Source organism: Diaporthe citri, assembly GCF_014595645.1.
Source record: "Diaporthe citri strain NFHF-8-4 chromosome Unknown scaffold_4, whole genome shotgun sequence".
Lineage (NCBI taxonomy): Eukaryota > Fungi > Ascomycota > Sordariomycetes > Diaporthales > Diaporthaceae > Diaporthe > Diaporthe citri.
This window is the reverse complement of record NW_025064849.1, coordinates 2,947,776-2,967,567: the sequence shown is the minus strand read 5'-3', so window position 1 is coordinate 2,967,567 and position 19,792 is coordinate 2,947,776. Positions and strand designations below refer to the sequence as shown.

Sequence of the window (19,792 nt, the reverse complement as noted above, 5' to 3'; positions counted from 1 at the left end):
AGGACAATCTCAAAGGCATCTCGCGGTCTCGTGCCACCTTAGCCTCGCTCTCAGACATGCTTCACCCCTGGGTGCAAATCCGTGCCCCTAATGGGAAGAAAGGCCGACTCGAACCGAGCTTGCTGACTTGATAGATGGGTAGGATGATAGAAGACGCGCGGACATGAATGCCGGAAGATGGAACTTCCGTCAAAATCACCCCGGACACATTCTAATCCTGCCACATGCAATGCTGTGGGGAGGGGCCCTTTGAAAAGCCTGTCCTCACGTTTGCAGGTACTTGCAGGAAAAGCAAATGACCTAAGCCAGGCGACTTCCGGTGTACATGTCACCGTACCAGTGTGACAGAGGGATCACTAGTGCCTGGAGCTGTTGGTCTAGTTGAGGCACAATTCGTATCTATGCCCGATGTACTGTAGTACAAGAATGTCTCCATTGTGCATTTGTTACTTGTCATTTTGGTACGAAATTGGGGGCCGGGACTAGGAGGCACTGAGGGTTGAACGGCATTCACATTCCGGACTTACCGTACGTCAAAAGGACACTGCATGCGTAGCTCAATTACTTACCATGGGTTACTTACAGACTTGTGCAGTACGACTTGCGAGAATACTCCGGACCGGAAACTGGTATGGAGGCATCGAGTTATTCGTAGGCGTTGCTTCATTGTTTCACTGCATCACCCGTCGGTGTTTTGCTTTGTTCTTTTCTGTGTCAGAGGCTTCACCTCTAAGTCAACACTACCATCCACAGCGGCTCATTTTATCCTTGTTTTCACCCTGAGTTGTCCGGTATCTGGCAACGCTAGGAGGCACATCACCAATGCTGTCTCTCCGTCTCAACTCAACACAACGACAAACATGAGCGACAACGATCACCCTAAAAATGAGGCAGCTTGGCTCCCTGCCAAGCAGGTCAAGCCTCTCGAGGTCGGCCCGGCCCCCTACACTGCTCCCGGGCCAGGCGAGATAGTGGTCAAGAACGCCGCGGTGGCCATCAACCCCATCGACTGGCAGAAACAGATCCTGGGCGACATCCTGCTGGGTTACATCAAATACCCTTTCGTCCTCGGCGGCGATGTAGCTGGAACAGTTACCGAGGTTGGCCCAGGGGTCCAGCGCTTCAAAGTCAACGACCGAGTTGTTGCTGCCGCCCTCGCCATCGCCCCGGTCTCGGGAAATGCGGCCGAGGGTGCATTCCAGCGGTACACCCTCATCCGTGAGCACATGGCCTCACCGCTGCCCGATCATATCAGCTACGAGCAGGCCTGCGTCATGCCTCTCACGCTCTCCACGGCCGTGTACGGCCTCTTCCACCCCAGCTTTCTCGCTCTCGACATGCCGAATGTGCCGTCAATTAGCACCAGCAGAAAGTCGGCTCCCCGGGCGGTCATAATCACGGGTGGTTCCTCCAGCGTCGGCGCCAACGCGATCCAGCTCGCTGTCGCCGCGGGCTACGAGGTGTTGTCTACTAGCTCTCCCAAGAACTTTGACTTTGTGAAGAAACTCGGAGCTGCCCAAGTCTTCGACTACAACAGCAAGACGCTGGCTGCTGATGTTCTCGTCGCGCTCGAGGGCCGCTCGCTGGCTGGGGCTTACGCCATCGGCGACGGCGCTGTGGAGGTGTGCACCCTCGTCATGACGCGCCACAAGAACACGACGCACAAGTTCGTCGCCATGGCGGGCGGGTCGCCCCTGGGAGACAAGCTGCAGACCTTGACCGGTAAGGTGTTCCTCATAATCAGCATGCTATGGAAGATTCTTAAACAAGCTTTTGCGTCGCGCATAACAGGGGTCAAGGTCCAATTCATCGACCTCAAAGATGCAGCAGAGCCCGAGGGGCATGTGGCACGCATCTATAAGGAGTACCTGCCACGGGCGTTGGCCGAGGGCCAGCATGTGCCGGCTCCAGACCCGGTGGTCGTTGGCACAGGCTTGGAAAAGATTCAGGAGGCGATGGATATCCAGATGAAGGGTGTGTCGGCACAAAAGATTGTTGTTTCACTTTAGCTGTAGTCACCCGATGTTTTACTTGGCCAACATCGAGTCTTTGAGAGCTGTGGTCTTGTTCCTTTCCTGAATGTGAACAATAATAAAACGACATCTGGGTTCTCTCGTTGAACTATGTTGTTGATTCTTTGGTAGCGAGAGCTTATTTACACACACACACACACACACATTTGGTTGAATTAATACAGCTATCCATATTTTATAATCAAGAAATACGTATATTACATTACCCATCATCCTCTTCCATCTACAGTCTCAACCAAGGTCTTCGCATGGATATGGTTTTAAATGTTTTCAGTAATCACTACGAGAGGTTTCATTCGACAGGGAATATAACTCTCCGATGCAAAACCCAGGCACAATATATAATTTCAGTCTATTCTCGATTTCAACTCAAACTGGACTTACAAGGTTAGTCTATATATCAATGGTTCGCTTAATGTATCTACTGATGCATAGGCTGTGGGAAGAGTATGTATAGCTGGCTGCTGTGTGTAGCTGATGAGCAATTGCTTGGCGACTTCAAGGAAAATGGACCAAGATGGAGGAAAATATCGAGACACCAGAGTACCCAATGATTGGGATTGTCTGGTGTCGTTACATTAATATGTTGAATACTCTTATCATATAAGCTTTGTGATGATACTACAGTCTAATTTCCATAAGCCGCCTTCTTCTTCGACAAACAACCAAATCTCTCTGCTTCTGGTCTTTGTGGTGACTGAACTGCAAAGCAAATCGTCGCACAGAGAAACTCGCCAATATGCTCACCAGTCATCCGAGTCCGACGATCGTAACTCCTGAAGCTTCTTCTCCTTTCGAATATCCTTGAAACCCAGACCCCAGCCGAAAGCAAACGCGGCAATGGCAACAGCGATGCCAAGATACATTACAGCATCGATGCTCTCGCTGTAGGCTTCCAACGTAGCAGCAAGCTCTTGACTCCGCACAAAATCACGGATACCGCGAACACCGGCGTCGATGATGACCTCGGGGTCGATTCCGATCTCTCCTCTTCTGTCCTGAAGCTGGCTACGCAGGGTGTTGCTGAAGATGGCGTTCGCGGCGGGCAGCGCCACGGCTGCACCAATATTCTGGCAGAAGAGGACAATTGACATTGCGGTCGAGATCTGGGTCGCTGGGACGCAGTTTTGTACGGCTATGAAGGCCTATCATGTGCGAAAAACAAGAAAACGTGTCAACGACGCGTAATTGAAGATCCGAGCAAGAGAGGTGTCACTTACGCCTGCAGCCATGGAGCCACCCCCAACACCGTAAAGGACCTGGTACCCGATCCACTGGGCTGTAGTCGTTGTGGCACTCAGCAAGGAAAACAAACCGTACCCAATGGCTGAGATCGCAGCTCCCGAGAGAACCCAAGGAAGGTAGTACCCAAATGCCTCGACTATGGTTACGCCATTCTGGTTAGTGAAGGGGACCATGATGAGGATGGGGAAGAACACCTACTCGCAGTTCCGGAAATCATGGTAAACATTACTATGGCTAAGGTTGTCGGCAGCATATGTACACCGCTCATGAGGGGCGTATCATCGTGTATAGCCTGAAAGTAGATGGCGAGGTAGAAGTCGGCCACGAGGACGGTGGCTAGTAGGAAGAACATGTTGCCTGCGGCAGACCAGATGATGCGGTGCTTGAGCATGGCGAACGGCACCATGGCTTCGTCTCCCGTGCGGTACTCGTGCACCAGGAACAAGACGAAAGTGACCAGCCCCCCAACCATGAGCCCGATGACGGTCGCGCTGTTCCAGGGGTACTCGTTGCCACCATACTGGATACCTAGGAGGAACATGATAGCCGCCGGGCCGATGAGTGCGAACCCGGGCAAATCTAGGGACTTGATGGCTGTCTTCAGGACCTGACGCGCTGATGGCTTGGGTGCCGGCTCGGGAATCTTGAAGAGCAGCAACAGTACGCCTACGACGGCGCCGATAGGGAGATTGACGTAAAAGCACCACCTCCAAGTGGTGTACTCGGTGAACAAACCGCCAACAATTGGCCCCAGTGCGAGTCCCAGCTGGCCGAGACCCATGTTGACACCCATGGCCTGTGCCTGCGCCCGAGGTGGCAGGATGGCCGAGATGATGGTCAATGCTCCATTGCCGATGCCCGAAGATCCCACGCCTGCGATGGCGCGTCCGACGATGAACATCGACGACGATTGAGCGGCTCCGCATATGGCAGATCCAACGACAAAGACGAAGAAGAAAGAGAGAAATGTCCACTATATTTTTTGGTCAGCAATTGTACATCTCGTACTTGACCATTCTGTCTGGAAGCTTCCGCCCATGGCCTTGGGGTTGAAGTTTAAGAAGGCCCACTCACCTTGATTGAGAAGTAACGAAAAAGCTTTCCGGTCATCTACAACATCCAGAGTCAGTCAAACCTTTGCGAGGCATATGTGGTTCCAGGCTCTATTTCAAGCTTGTCTCAGAAGAGTCTGTGTGATCGTTTCGGAAATAATCTCAATATTAGGTGCAACAGGCAGTATTTCACGAGCTCTGAAAGCCACCTACAGGCTGGAAAGCTGCACTGCCAAGCTGGTATGCACCTCCATACCTGTATTTCAATATCCCGGTAAGCAATAAGGCAGGATGAGCTTGATGTAAGAGGCAGTTCTGGCAGGGCGAGGCTAACTTACCACCCAATATCTATCAAGGAGTTAAATTCAGTCGTGATTGCAGGTGCTGCCGTGGACAAGACGGCTAGGTCGAGGAAAAAGGTGAAGTAGGTCAGAGTCACGGGGCCAAGAATGAGCCATCTTGCAATGCCGGTCACATAGTGCCTCTCGTAGTCTTCGGTCTCGCCGTTTTGATCACTTTGCTTTGGATCTCCGGCGTTCTTTTCCACGTCTTCGGCCGGGTTTCCACTCCTCCTGGGGGCTCGCGTCTCGCTCATGATGGTTGCCCTCAACTCGTGCTGCGGCTTGTTGTATGCTCGATCTTATTACCCAAGGCATCAAGAACACCGAGTGAGTCGGACGATCAATCGATGCTGGGCTTAAAAGATTGTTGAAACTCTCAGGTTCAATCCGACATAGCTTTGGCCCTTGGGTAAAGGCTGAAGGGCTCTTGTCCGCAAAGACCGGATGTTTACATGTAACTGGCTGAGTTCTGTAAGGCATCCACGGGATGTCTCGGGATTTTTTTGAGGTACATACGGAATGTGAACGGAATGTTGCACCGTGAAATTGGGCGTGTGGGCACGGCTTCAAAGACAAGCCGACCGTCGGCCCATGTGCGGAATCCAAACCCGCTCGCGCATATTGGCGAGTCTGAAGGACAGAAGGAAAGAAAAAAAAAAAAAAAAAAAAAAAAACACCAAGGGTGAAGGCACAGTGGCACAAATCATCTCTGCACAATGTAGTATCTACGCATGTAGAAATATTAAATACATGCCAGTGATGTTTTGAAACGCTCAGGCCCCCGGCCATTGCAGTGGGCCGTTTCCTTTCTCTTCTTCTGGGGGTTCCGCACGTCTCATGCTAAATGTTTTCACTCATTGGAACCATCGGAGATCATTCTTCGTCCCATCTGCCTACACACCACCTCGAAGGGCTAAGTGCATCCACCACCTACGAACCCCATCATCCAGCCACGGCCGACCCACCCAGATCGCCTACCTAGTATATCTTGTCCTCAGCAAATTGCCAAGAGAACTAAGCTTCTTGTTTCCCTTAGTTCTTCTACTGTGCTTTGCACCCTCTGCACCCTCTGCACCCTCTGCACCCTCTGCACCCTCTAAAGCCCTCTGGGCTCCTAGGGCGCTTTCCACCCCCTCTCGCCTTTTATAATCTCAAAATATTACTTCAATCCAAACAATATTTCAGTTTTCAAAATACGGTGTAGCTTTTCAGGATCTCGGTACCGTTTCTGCTGATTAAGAGAACAGGTATTTCAGAATCTTAGCGGTGTACTTAACATTAGAGTTGGGGCGTCCTGAAGGAGCCGGTTAAGCCGAGTGTGGCTGCCCAACAGCCGCAGCTCTAATTTAATAGCGCTTACAGGACGGGCCGAGAGCCTTACTTCTACGCCACGGGCAGACAGCCAGACTCCTTTCCGGCTTTTTATTACCTGAAATGGAAACACCCCCGCTCAGTGGCTGCTGGGCGTAATCCCCGATTTTGCTGCTGGTGGTAGCCGAAGAAGCTGTGTGCCGCGAAAATGCATTCAAGAAGACTCAGACGCTGGGAAGATGGGGGTGGGGGGTGGCGAGAGCAGGGCCGGTGAGGTCCTTTTACTGTGGCAACGTTTCAAATGTTGTGGCTGGATCCTTGAAATCCTTAACGCAACCGAGGCGTGGAGCTACGAGGAGACCAGTCCAGATGTTTCTCCGCGGTAATGTTCATGACGCGACTTCCGGATGTGGCTATATGCAGATCAGAGCGCAGATGCAAGCCTTCCTTGTCGGTAAATGGTGGAAAATGGCATGATCGAGAAGGGTTGGAACGTTTTCCCGTTACAAATGACAATGAAAATAATCGAGAATCCACAAATGCTTGGGTGCATATATAAACATAGGTCACATCATGTTAATGCGATTTTAGGAATCTTGGTTCGACACCTGTCTACCGTCAGATCCTGATTCATCCGCAAATCAAGATAACTTGAGTATTATTACACCACCGCCTCGTCGGGCAATGATTCCAATGCCAGCGACACAAAGTCTGAAGCCTTCTGGTTTCGCATGCGAAGAATGCCGACGACGCAAAGCCCGGTGCGATCGCCAACAGCCGCGTTGCGGCTCTTGCGAAGAGAACGATGTGACCTGCATCACCGTGTACCAGAGACCCCCAAGAGGTCCCAAAAAGGGCCAACTCCAAATCATGAGATCACGAATCGGTGAGTACTATATGCCTTGATACGCGCGAGCTGGAACTTTCTTCCCACAAATTCTCCGTTCTCTACACCTCGGTGTGTTGGCCCGCTCCCGGGGGCCTGGGAGACCTGGGCTACGTCATACGGTGTGTATACGTGTATTTCTGGTGTTGCTGACGGAGTGTTGCCACAATAGCGGCTCTTGAGTGGGAAATAAGCAGGAAGGAGGCCGAGTCGAGTGCCCGGGCTGTGTCAGTGTCACCAACTGATGTCGATGTCGCCGTGCCAGCAGTGCCAGCCTTGCCGAGCCCGCATGGATCTTCAGTCACTGGACTTGGACTTGACCACTCGTTCTATGCAGATATTAACATGGCTTCTGAAACCTTTATGACACGAATGGCGGAGCCGACGGAGTCACACTTTGACTGGCCAGCCCCCACGGCAAACTTGAATGTCGATGGTGCGATCCTTCCAGCAAGTGGAAGGCTGGATCACGGGGCTTGCGGCGTACCGTCAGCAGGTGTATTAACAGAGGATCTCGTTGACCTCGGGGAAGGGAGCACAGCCTCAACGTGTAGTAACTCTGAGATTTCAGATCTAATGCTGGTTGACTTGTGCGCTGATTTCCACCGTACCCAATTTTCGGACTTTATGATCAAATGTGCTGACCAAAATGAGCCCCTTCAGGGACGATTTATATTTCGATAGGGCCCATGACATCTGTCCTATGGTGAATGAACAACGCTATTTTTCCTGGGCAAGTCAGGACAACATCTCGCACGCGCAGGAGTGCCTTCGGTCAGCAATGCGCACCTTAGCAGCAGCCATGTCGGCCCATTACCGCAGCATCTTCAACATGCTCTATTCTCAGACATGCTGCCTGCTTCAAGAATCCATGCAGAAATCATCAAAATATCCAGACAACGTACAAATTGAGTACATCCAAGCTTGGCTGCTGCTGGCCCATTATGAGTCCTTGCGGATGAACGAGTCACAGGCCATGCTGACGTCCGGCCGCGCGTTCCGCCTTGTCCAAATGGCGCGGCTGTACGAAATGGATGCGAATGAGCAGAACTTTTGTGCGCTCAAAAGACCGAATGCCAATCAGGATGATAGCTTCGCTGTCTCGGAGGAGAGGAGGCGCACGTTTTGGGTGGCCTACAACCTCGATTACTTTCTGTCTTGGCGCAAAGAGCAGCCACTGACTCTATATGAAGATATGGCATGTTCATCTACCGCGAAAACCCATTATGGAGGTTGATTAGTATAATAACTCATTTTCCCAGGTCAGCACACGTCTTCCGGCCCCTGAAGTCAACTTCCAGAACAGCCAGCCGATCAGCACCGACTTTCTCTCCGAAGCCCTGACCAAAGGCGTATCGACCACGCTGTCACCCTTTGCCGAGTGCGTTGTACTCGTCACGCTCCACGGCCGCTGTATGGCCCATCGTCGGGCGTCTTGCAAGGAGAGTGGCAAGGAGCCACGTGGAGTCTGGGCCCGCCACGAACGGCTGGCCTCAGCCGTCGAGCGCCGCGTGGCTACACTCGCACAGATACCCGCAGCCCCTACTGTCGAGCGCGACCCAATGCTCTTCTTCACCCGAATGCTGGCGCACAGCGCCATCGTCTATCTCGGCACCACGTTGCTCCAGATGCCTTGGCAGGCGGCCGAGCATCAGCACAGCACCAGGGGTGTTGTGCTGGTGTACGAGCAGCACGCCTCTCGTGCCGCCCTTGAGATGGCGCGCCTCGTCAAGGCATCGCCCTCGCTCAGCCGCTTCAAGGCTCACCCTTTCTTGCCCAATTTGCTTGGTTCTGCTTTGGCATATCTGAATACCCAGACTGTTGTCAGTGACGGTCAGCCTGGAGCCGAGGTCCTACTCCAACTGCTCAGAGACCTGCGGGATGTGAACAGCCTGGCATTTGACATTTGCTCGACTTTAGACGAGACTTGGCATTGATATGCGATGATAAGCAAAGGCAACCATTGATAGACAGTTTGAAGATCTCAAGTATTAAGATTAAATATGAGACTCTAGATGTATGATATCTGAACAGTTATTAGTATATCGCTTGAGGGATTTCACTGTTGACTTTGGAAGTGTTTTGCTGCGAGGACACTATATGTTGGTCGCTGTTGAAGCAATAATTCGCACTCCAATATTCAGACTAGAATTTGAGAAGACATTGAGTCGTATATGTTCTCTCCATTGCTTCCTGGTTTTCTCACATCGACAGTTGCATCAGCAGATTCAAAATTTCATTCAGTTCTTTGAAGGTCTTTACTCCATAGGTTACGGTGTTCCTTTGTAGCGTATTACGCCGCCATACTGCTACTCAAATACCTAGGAATAAAACGACAGAAGCCATCCTAGAGGTAGCTTCGAAATGTTGAAAATGAGTCACGGCAGATGAGTCTAACTTTTCGACGCTAAGGGATGATACAATAGGTGAAAGCCAGTATAGAATCAGCCAACCAGTCTTGCCAAGCAAGCTAAGTATAAAGATCAGCATGAAAGCTATTATAACCTAAATCTATAAGTGTATGCAAGATAAATTCAATTTGCAGGTCAGGTAGCATTTCGCTTCAGACAGTACACATTGTCATACACCCAGTAGGATCCGAGATCCAAGGACAAGGGTTAGGATTGAAATCTTGCATAGCCAATGACAACATAATACCTACGAGCCTCGTGCCACGACCGTAAGCCTAGAAAGTTAGACGTCACTGGGAAATTCGACAAAGCATAGGCGTATACTAAGGCGGCCGGCGTGCGTTGATGTGTTGTTGTAGCTGGACCTGGGATCTCCTCTCCTGGTCTCTGGATCGCACCGGTCGGCGGAGAAATCCATTTCAGCCTGCGCCTCGGCGATTCAAATCCTCCGCGTTGGTTGGTTACGAACGGCATCCCGCAAGTCGGCGATAATCTCTTGGCACTGCAATATGTCTTACTGGGAGTATCCATGGGATGATGTTGGCCCGTCGCCCTGAACGGAGAGTGACCGTGCGAGACATTCCGTCTTACGCCAAGCTTTCACTGTGAACCGCTTGAAGCATAGCGTGCGCCCGCCTCTTTGTACCGCCATGAAGAACAGCGGTTGCATATGCAGGAGCGGATTTGAATTCCGTTCAGAGACGATGTGCTATGCAACTCGAATCTCATTGCTTCCGTCGCGGCCCCCTGCTCGAATCAGTGGTGCCAAATCCCAAACTCCAACAGACTGCTTTATTAGTGTTGGAGCTTATATCAAGCTCGCCTAGCTTCTCAATTACGGCACCAAGCCTCATAGAGACCACGCAGAGACGATACACGAAATTATACAATGTCTCCCCTCAAGAAATTTGCCCTCGTTACCGGCTGTTCGGCCGGAGGCATCGGTGCGGGTCTGGCCGAAGTTTTCCGGGAAAAGGGATATCACGTTTTCGCAACTCTACGGAACCCAGCAAAACTTCCTGCAAGTCTCAACAATGTATCTCATGTCACGCCCCTGACACTCGACGTGCTGTCCTCGGAATCCATCGCCGCCGCAGTCAAGAGTGTGACCAAAGAGACTGGCGGTCGACTTGATGTCCTCGTCAACAACAGCGGCCAAAACTTCATCTTGCCCGCCCTGGATATCGACATTGAGAACGGCCGCAAGCTTTTCGACCTCAATTTCTTCGCTCCGCTGGCAATGATCCAGGCCTTCATTCCTCTAATCATTGAGGCCAAGGGCTACATTGTCAACCAGTCGTCTGCTGCTGGCTATGTGCCGATGCCTTTCGGAAGTCAGTCCAGCAATGATGTGTCTACTTTCCTGCCCCGTAACTATCTGCAACCTAGAAGCATCAAACTGACGAGATTTGTGTTCTCCACTCACAGGCATGTACAACAGCTCCAAAGCTGCCTTGACCATGGCAAGTGGCATCTGGGCCCGTGAGCTCGAGCCCCTGGGCGTCCGGACCCTGACACTCGTCACAACCAGTGTTAAGACCCCGGCCTTCGACAACATTCCCAAGCCCAAGATCCCCGAACAGTCACGTTATTACGTAATCCATGACTACCTTGAGCGCCTCGCCGACGGCCGCCTCCAGGAGGGCGCCCCCGACACGAGGACATATGGCCTTAAGGTGGTGGGGGAGATCACCAAGGGAACGACGGGGGAGATATGGGTGGGTAAGGATGCTGGAATGAACCGCTGGGCGTCGAAGTGGTTGCCACAGTCGATATTTGTAAGTTTTGTCCACAATGGCATTGAACTTGGAGGATATCTGACTGACCATAATGAACAAAGAACATGGCCCTTGACGGTTTTCTCAAGGTCTCTGGAGAGTTGGCCAAGGTCGCAGAATTGCAAAAGACCAGGAACGCATAAGGCGTCCCTCTGTGGACATCGTTTAGGGCCATGGGTTGCTTGGAGTCCCTTTGGTTGGCGTATAAGTTTATTGTTAGAACTTACATTAGGTACAGCTATCTGAAATGCTATCTCCCATACGTCACTATGTATGTCCGTGCCACTTATCATTAACATAATGTTCCCTACACTACATTTAACACATACCTTAATAATTTATATTACTTTCTAAATATTAATATATTTTAAAACTTATATATTTTAAGAATATTAAATTAATTAAAATTTAATTTAAATATATTAATAAATAAAGGTTATTAATATTTTTATTTTTTAAATTTTTTTATTCATTATTTTTAACTTTTTTTAGATTTCTCTAGTTTGTTTTATTTTATTTTAGATATTATAATAATATAATTTCCTTTGAAACTCCTTAGTAGTAATATAGAAATTGTCTTAATGATTTATTTATTATTATCAGAGAATAATAAGACCACGTTATTTTAATCTGAGACAAGACACCGAGCCTGTGTGACTGCCCCTCCATCCCCTCCATTCCTCCGGCGACCGACTAGCTGAACAGCAAGGAATACGACATGCAATGTAAGTTGCTGACAAATTTTGTGCGCCCATCAGCGAGAGGCTGGCTGACTCCTTTGTCCAGCAGCTGACGGCGGACGGCGGACTAGCTGCGGCTTTGTAGACTACTCCATCCGCAACATCCTCCCAGGCTCCAGCCCACCTGACTTGACTTGTTGAGCACCGTCCACATCCCGGTTGACGTCAACATCTGCATGGACCATGAGACGAAGGGCTGTACCTCGTTCGGCTCAGTATGGCCAGGCGTGCATGCTCTGTGTAAAGGCAAAATGCCGCTGTGTGGGTCGATCCGACGGCAAGGGCTGTGAGAGATGTAACCGCCTCAGCAAACAGTGTCGCCCGCACGAAACTGCCAGCCAGCGTGCTGCCAACAACAGCCAAGACTCGGACGACCGATTTGCCCAGTTGGAGGGCAGACTCGACACTCTTGTCTCGCTTTTGAAGGCCCGCGCTGATGGGAACGGCAGCCACGACCTTGTTCCCGACGATGAGCAGTCTCGACACATCCCCTTCACGCCCGATTCACCATCGTCGAATAGCCACATTCTGGTTGGGCCTGCCGATGCAAATACCGAATCCGATACCGACGTCGAATTTGGTGTCGATCATGGCCGTGACAGCAATGGCCTGCCGCAAATCGAGACCACCGTCTTATCCGGTTCTGTTGCTGTGCAAACAATTCCTAACCACCACAACCCCCTCCCGGTGTCCACTTCTGTCTCACTCGAGCCGACTGACGACGTGCATGTGGCGTGTCTCGACACCTTCCGCACGCTCATGCTGCTTCACTTCCCTGTCGTATACCTCGCGCAAACCCTGACAGCCGAGCAGCTTCATCGCGACAGGCCCCTACTCTTCCAGGCCATTGTCTGCGTCACATGGCCATATCCCGAGGAGAAAGAAGCGCGCGCGGTCGAGCTGAAACGAACCCTTTGCGAGGCCGCTTTTCTGCGGCAGAGGCGCGCTGACATGAACCAGTCTTGCGGCGTCGACCCCGTGCTCGACTTGTTGTTGGGCCTCATGACCTACGTTGCCTGGGGCTGGGATCACGTGCACAACCGCGGCAGCCTTTCGCACCTGGTCATGTTGTGCATGTCGCTGGTTGGCGAGATGCGACTCGACAGGCCCGCCCTTGACGGCCACTACGCGGACAGCCTTTTGGCTCCCGTGGCGTCTCGGGGCTCACTCAGCCCTCCACAGCCCTCCGCCGAGGCCCAGCGCGCTGTGCTGGGCTGTTTTGTGCTCAGCTCCGTCGTCTCTGAATACCTTGGCAATATGGATCCCCTGGCATGGACGCCGCAATTGGACAAAATTCTCAATGACACAAGTACGGCAAAGGCGTGCCCATCTGACACAGACCTAGTCTGTCAAGTCCGCCTCCAGCTGCTCTTCACCAAGGCTGTACATCTTCGTCGAGTGCTCCAGCAGCAGCCAAATCATGACGCCCAACCAAAAACATCGGCAGCCACAATTTTCGCGGATGCTGAGGTGCTCCATAGCCAGCTACAGGAACTTCGTAGACAACCCTCCTGGTCTTGTCGGCATCACCAGCGTGAGTACTCCACCCGCCAAGGTCTCGCCGATTATCTGTGCAGACGCAGGATCATTTGCTGACCCAAATTAACTCGGAAAATCATAGTTCAGCTAGCGCACACCCATTACGTGGAACTGCTTATTCTAGAGGCCATACGTGCATCCACCTTGATCCTTTCGCGTCTCGACGCTCCTGAGACCACCAACGCCGCCACCGTCCGCTCCAGTCCCATGCAGGAGCCCACTACGCCTGGCTACAGCGACCTATCATACATGTGGCAATCCGTGCTTGCCATCAGCGCCTGCACCTCGGGCCTGCTGAGCCTCCAGGCGTCCGACTTTCTCGGTATCGCCTTCCTGCAGTGGGGACAACTGGCAGGCTGCGTTGTGGTGCTGAGCCAGCTTGAGGGTCTGGAGGACTCGCGCATCAACCGTGCACACGCCCGCAGCGTCATCGACCTTCCGTTGCTCCTGGATCGCATCGCTGAGAAGCTCGAACTGACGGCGGCCCACGCGGGCGAACAAGGCTTAGGCCCGCCCGGTGGCGTATTCACGCAGCTCGCGGCGGGCATGCGGGCATTCCGCTCACGCATACAGGGCTCCCTGGTCGAGCTTTCGCGGCCGAGCCCGAACGAGGTGTCGGGCTGCGGTGGCAGCAATGAGGTTCAGCCTCTGCAGGGGCACCTGAATACTCAGGGTCCTTCCAGCAGGTTCTGGATGGACCAGTTGTTTCAAGGGTGATTCCGGTAACTGAGGCTACAAATTGAAGGCATATCTACTACACTATCCGACTGTGAATTGGCAACCTTGCAAATCGAAAGCAGCGATCTATAAACCGTGAAGAGGACTTCGTGTGCAAGGATATGGCCAGTCACGCAAATCAAGTGTGCAAGGTTTCTTCCGAGCTTGAGCGCACTCACACTCAATGAATGTCGTGAATTTGTTGACTTGAAAATTTGAGAGGCCGGCCCGTCGTCCGAAAATGAGGTTTTTTTTGGGTTTTTTTTTTTTTTTGGAATTCAACTGTAACTTACAACAATTCCCTGTAGCGCTGATTCTGGTTTCCATCGAGCCGTAATCCCGATTCACTGGGATAAAAATGCGCCGGTCTCCTGCCTACAGCTCCTACCGGCCAACATCTGTTCCATCAGGCGAGGGGCGTAATTTCGGAATTAATTCTGTGCAACCCAGAGGATAGGGCCCGGTGGAAGTAAATATGTGCGCCATCCAACCGGAACTTTAAACTTTTGGCTAGCCTTGCGTGCAACCTGGAATGACATAAGCGGGCGGAGGATGTAATGAGCCGCAGGAATATGATATGCATTAGCCGGCTTGTCACGCTGTTCCTGCTGACGTGTGGTAGTCTTCCCGGATCGACGTGGGCAAATGCAACGATCGCCATGCCCAAATATTTAGTCACTCAAGCCAGAGATCTCCAATCGAGTTACGTCCTTACGATAAGCGGCAGCCATCCTTCCTGGGGAGGCTTGATCCGTTGCACGAACGTGTTTCTTCTCAGTGGTCATTCGTCCCGTTTTACTAGTTGAAATGATGCTATTGCAACTTTCGCCTGTCCTGGCTCTGGCCTACGCCGCCGCCACCCATGCATCCTGCGGAGGAAACCGGAGTCTCGAGGCTCTATTCGGCCCTCATGTGTCACCTGGTACCGAGATAGCATCGTCATACGAGGCCGAATTTTCGACCATAGTCGGCCCCCGATGGTCGACCTGGGAATCTCCTGCTTGGTCTGGCGCAATCAAACCCGCCCTGGTATCCGATCTCAAGCAGATTGTTAGTAGAGCTTCTCCGAAGACAGGGGAAATGATGCTAAAGATGCCAAAATAGGTGCAAATTGCGGCAAGGAATAATATCCCCTTCATTGCAACCAATGGCGGACACGGAGCCAAAGCTGGCCTCAGCGCGTTTGACGGTCTCAACATCAACCTCCAAAACTTCAACACGGCCAGTGTCGACACAGTCAGCAACCGTTTGACACTGGGGCCCGGAGCTACTTTGGGGGACATGGTGACTGAGGTGTTCTCTGCTGGAAAGGAGATACGTATGCAATTCCCGCCGCATCGACTCAAATGCCATATTTTGTTGCTGACCCGGCAAAAATGTAGAAACAGGAAATTCGTGGTGCCCAGGTGGGATCGGTGTGACCCTCGGTGGCGGCATCGGCATGCTGATGGGCCTACACGGGCTCATGATCGACAATCTACAGTCCGTCGAGCTGCTCACCGCTTCGGGCGATACGGTGACGGCTTCCAAGGACGAGAATGCGGACCTGTTCTGGGGGATCCGCGGCGCGGGCCAGAACTTTGGCATCGTCACCGAGGCGACCTACACCGTGCACGACCAGACCAACGGGGGGTTCGTCACCGAGGCGAACTTCTATTACACGGCGGCCCAGAACCGATCGCTGTGGGAGCTGATTACGACCTTCGATGACGTGCTGCCTGCCAAGCTGTCGCTGCAAACCGCCATGCTATACAATGCCACGACCGGCACGGCCAGTATCTGGTTGGCGGCCTGGTACATTGGTAGCCTCGACGAGGCACAGCCGTACCTGGACCAGTTCACCGCTCTAGAGCCGTTCGCGACGGAGATGCTTAACTTGACGCAGGTTGAAGTGTACTACCAGTCCGTCACAAGGGGTGTCTGTGAGACAGGCCACACGCTCACTGCCTACACGATGGGCGTTGGGCGCACCGACCCCGACACCCTCGAGTCCCATTTCGCTGACTATGTGGCCTTCTCCCGGGCCAATCCCTACTACTTTGGCCAGTCATTCATGCAGTGGTACAGTAACGGCGTCAACTTGCAGACCCCGAACGACGCGACTGTTTTCCCCTGGCGAGACGTTCAAGCATGGTGGTGAGTGGCGTTTCTTTCTCCAGCCACATGAAGTAAAGAATTGTATGCTAATTCACGACGCATTGGCGCTCTTAGGCTCCTCGAGAATATCATCCTGGACGATTCCCTATTGACTGCCGTCGACGACTGGTCCGTGTCCCAACGCGACAAGTTTCATGCCACCAGCGGCTTCACTGATGAGCACATCTATGTCAACTATGCCATTGGCGACGAGGGTCCAGCGGCTTGGTGGTCCGAGGCGAACTTGCCGAAGCTACGAGAACTCAAGGCTAAGTGGGACCCCGAGAACCTGTTCGGAAAGGGCTATGCTCTGCAGTGAGAAGCCTTCGCAAAAACAAGGTTTCCAGTCAGTCGTCAAGATGAGACGCTCGAGGGCTATGTAGTGAACATTACGCGCCATATAGATATTTGGAGGTACTGCTTTGAAGTCCTTGTACATTTCGAGGTGACTAGATTGCAATAGGTGATTACTAGAGACTGAACAGATAAAAGCAGTCACCTCATACATCCCTGTAATCTATAAGGGTTTGTTTAAAAGCCATGCGCTGGTAAGTTGTGATACTCAAAGTGGTATTTAGAATGTTTCGATTGAAAAGACAAATTTAAATTTAAGAGGCCTTCAATAAACACATCGAATCAAAGCGTATCATACCCCGGAAAACAATTTTTGTTCACAAGAAGCCTGCATAATCTATACTTTCTGAATTCTAGAAAAGCTTGAACCCACCTGGGACGTTTTTTTGAAATACTCCCTTTGGATCATAAGTCCGGCTGACTTTCTCCAGTTTAGCCACATTTTCGGCGCCGTAGCTTGCAATAACATCCTGCCAATCCATGGCGTAGTTCAAATATTTGAATTCAAAGTGCTCGCCGAGCTCCTTTGCCTGCGCGTCGATTTCGGCAATGATCTCTTGTGCGACTTCAGTCACAAGGGTATCGTCGTCCTCATTCAACCACCCCACGGCCAAACCCAAGACCACCAAGCCTCCTTGTTCGTCATCGAGGCCGAGGACGTTTGTTCTCGGCGCTGCGGCTTGGTATGCAATTTTTGGAATGGGCTCGATCAAGAGCTCGCTGGCGAGGCCAACTACTCCATCAAAGGATGCAACACTGTGGTTCCATGCCGCGAATGCTGCGCTCAGCATCTCTAGGCTGGAGCCGATCGAAGTTGTGGCAAGAAGCGATCTGAAAAGCCAAGGAGACCGGGCCGACGTTAGCCTTCGATCTGGTCTCAAGTGTATGGAGTGCACAAAAATCATAGAAATTGAGGGTCACGTACCGATACCCATTCGGATTGTTGGCTGTGCCCTCATCTGCAAAGTTGGAAAAGCTCGCTGTGCGCAGCGTGTCGCTCACTCTAGGGATGTCTGTAAAGGGCTTAAAAAAATCCGGATACTCGAAAGCCTTGGTATAATGCAGAGTGTTAACGACACTGCGGCCCGCGCCCGTGACATAGAGAAAGCCCTGGACCAAGTTCGCGTACTCGTCGTACGGGTCTGCGGAGGCCAGGCCCGAGGACGCGGCCAGCTGTTGGGGCACTGTATCGAAGTTGTAGTTGACCACGCCGCCCCAGATGTCGCCTTGCTCGTGGGCCCGGAAATCTATGCGGGTGACAACGCCGAAGTTGTTGGAGCCGCCGCGGAAGGCGTGTAGCAGGTCTTTGTGGTGCGTCTCGTTGGCATTGATCACCGCACCGTTGGCGAGAACGAGCTCCAAGTTGACCACCGAGTCGCAGGTCCAGCCGTATCGGGGCCCGAAGGACGAGATACCACCCCCGAGCGTGAGCCCTCCGACCCCCACAGTACCAACCCGACCGCCTGCGACGATCAGGTTGTGAGGGGCAAGTGCCTTGTAAACCTCGCCCCATCTGGCACCTGGGCTGACGGAGACAACTGACCTGTCGTCGCTGACGCTGATGGCATCTAAGGCTTGCATGTCTATCGTGACACCATTGGCAATGTTGGCATTGCCGGCCCAAGTGGAATGACCGCCAGATCGAATGGCGAAGCTGCAGTTCAACTCTGTCAAAGTTGTAACAGCTCCTGACACATCTATGGATGAGGTGGGCGAGACGATACAAGAGGGATACACGGCAGCCTCCTGTGCCGAATAATACGAAGTCAGTGAGTCATTGTACCCATGGCTTCCAGGAAAAGATATCTTGCTGGCTAAATCAACCACAAGGGCAAAGCACTATCCAGAATGGATGTTAGTCTGATTAGATTTGATACTCATCATGTTTCCAATGTCAGAGGCAGTCTTACACAGGTTGTAGTATTGCCCATAATGACTGGAAATGATCTGGGTGATAATACAGGCCACGATTTGGGAGCAGAGCAACGACAATGTGGTTTTGAGTCAGCCGATTGAAGATTGTGCTGATGAGGCAGAGCTCTCTCTGGGCTAGAAATCACACTATATACAGATTCATTCTCGTGTTGGGCTGGGACCTGGGAGCCATTGTGTTTGTTTTGCGAGTTTCTGCAGAGTATACAAGTGGCGTTGCTGACAGCGGCATCGCTTCCGCCAAATCGAATTTGCGGAGGATTTGTTGGGCCGATACATTCAAGGCTCTTGTGCAGGAATCGGAGTGTATTAGTCCCGGAGGCCCAGCCCAAATCCCCCCGGAACTTTGATTGTCCCATCCTGGTAATAAGTACATAGGTACTCATTGGGTCCCGTAAGCGACCAGGGAATCTTCCGAGCGTGTCCCGCGCGGTATGTTATGAGTTCTATTTACCTCCGATCTATCTAGGAATAATAATGAGAGGACGCCCAGCGCGCAAATATCGTGTCCCTCCACTCTCGGAGATGTCAGATTGACACACACCGATGGCGTTCTTTGTATCACAAAACCTTTGTCACTGAAGTCAGCAGCAGACCCACCCGCGAATCCATTGTGATCTCACTTACCTGGAACAGTTGAGCCGTAATATTGTTGTCCCCGACTTGAATTGATCCAACGCCAACAACTGCGTTCAACCAGCCATATTCCTTGCTGCCCGTCTCAAAGTCAAATGTGATGTACGGTGACCTTCCGCGGCCGGAAATGAGGATATTGGCGCCATCGTTGGTCTCCAAGACGATTTTCGCATCGGGAGAGAAAACGGTACCGGTAGTATCGTAGTTGCCCCAGTCTCCTCCGGCACCAATGACCCTGCCTGTTATGTCCCCAATCAGAAGTGCTTGTCATGGACCATGTGTATGACGCAGTCACCTACCTTCTAGCTTGGGCCCTGAAAACGACCCGCCTGTGATTGGAATAAAAATCCGGTTTCCATATCCAGAGTTGCCAATAATTATTGGTGGTGTCTCTGTAGCGAAGACTGTGAGGAGATACGCTAAACTGGGTGGATGTGGCTCAACATCGCAGCTAGTGTCGTTAGCCACTGTCAGGACCGTGGTGGCGAGCATAGCGGGTGCAATAGTGGAAGCACGCATGCTGGGCGAAAGTTCCGTAGACTGGTCAACTTCGTGCGTTGTGTTCTCCAAGTCACCTCTTAAAGATTTCGGTTTGTTTCTGGAGGGATGCGCAAAATGGATTGGCATGTATCGTACTTATACAATTTGGGCCACTCCAAGCGACGTGCCGCCTAGTTACTC

The 19,792-nt window shown here is 51.9% G+C and overlaps 7 protein-coding genes across 7 annotated transcripts; 5 read left to right on the top strand and 2 right to left on the bottom strand.

The window, feature by feature from the left end:
- Positions 1 to 860: 860 nt before the first annotated feature.
- On the top strand, positions 861 to 2,009 carry INS49_009979 (uncharacterized protein; the record flags this gene model as incomplete). The annotated part of the gene is made up of 1 exon (XM_043170706.1): positions 861 to 2,009. One exon carries the CDS (start codon positions 861 to 863, stop codon positions 2,007 to 2,009), a length of 1,149 nt encoding a protein of 382 aa, XP_043025271.1.
- Positions 2,010 to 2,776: 767 nt separating this feature from the next.
- On the bottom strand, positions 2,777 to 4,925 carry INS49_009978 (uncharacterized protein; the record flags this gene model as incomplete). Its single annotated transcript, XM_043170705.1, has 6 exons — positions 2,777 to 3,178; positions 3,254 to 3,312; positions 3,477 to 4,251; positions 4,353 to 4,388; positions 4,544 to 4,586; positions 4,669 to 4,925. The coding sequence occupies 6 exons, from the start codon at positions 4,923 to 4,925 to the stop codon at positions 2,777 to 2,779; spliced, it is 1,572 nt and encodes a 523-aa protein (XP_043025270.1).
- Positions 4,926 to 7,670: 2,745 nt separating this feature from the next.
- On the top strand, positions 7,671 to 8,805 carry INS49_009977 (uncharacterized protein; the record flags this gene model as incomplete). The annotated part of the gene is made up of 2 exons (XM_043170704.1): positions 7,671 to 7,997; positions 8,131 to 8,805. The coding sequence occupies 2 exons, from the start codon at positions 7,671 to 7,673 to the stop codon at positions 8,803 to 8,805; spliced, it is 1,002 nt and encodes a 333-aa protein (XP_043025269.1).
- A 1,363-nt stretch (positions 8,806 to 10,168) lies between these two features.
- INS49_009976 (uncharacterized protein) lies at positions 10,169 to 11,200 on the top strand (the record flags this gene model as incomplete). Its single annotated transcript, XM_043170703.1, has 3 exons — positions 10,169 to 10,613; positions 10,708 to 11,057; positions 11,120 to 11,200. 3 exons carry the CDS (start codon positions 10,169 to 10,171, stop codon positions 11,198 to 11,200), a joined length of 876 nt encoding a protein of 291 aa, XP_043025268.1.
- Positions 11,201 to 11,980: 780 nt separating this feature from the next.
- Positions 11,981 to 14,053, top strand: INS49_009975 (uncharacterized protein; the record flags this gene model as incomplete). The annotated part of the gene is made up of 3 exons (XM_043170702.1): positions 11,981 to 13,106; positions 13,279 to 13,331; positions 13,424 to 14,053. 3 exons carry the CDS (start codon positions 11,981 to 11,983, stop codon positions 14,051 to 14,053), a joined length of 1,809 nt encoding a protein of 602 aa, XP_043025267.1.
- An 807-nt stretch (positions 14,054 to 14,860) lies between these two features.
- Positions 14,861 to 16,508, top strand: INS49_009974 (uncharacterized protein; the record flags this gene model as incomplete). The annotated part of the gene is made up of 4 exons (XM_043170701.1): positions 14,861 to 15,103; positions 15,158 to 15,371; positions 15,436 to 16,189; positions 16,265 to 16,508. The coding sequence occupies 4 exons, from the start codon at positions 14,861 to 14,863 to the stop codon at positions 16,506 to 16,508; spliced, it is 1,455 nt and encodes a 484-aa protein (XP_043025266.1).
- A 388-nt stretch (positions 16,509 to 16,896) lies between these two features.
- INS49_009973 (uncharacterized protein) lies at positions 16,897 to 19,630 on the bottom strand (the record flags this gene model as incomplete). The annotated part of the gene is made up of 4 exons (XM_043170700.1): positions 16,897 to 17,374; positions 17,469 to 18,289; positions 19,103 to 19,350; positions 19,411 to 19,630. 4 exons carry the CDS (start codon positions 19,628 to 19,630, stop codon positions 16,897 to 16,899), a joined length of 1,767 nt encoding a protein of 588 aa, XP_043025265.1.
- Between the last annotated feature and the right edge of the window lie 162 nt (positions 19,631 to 19,792).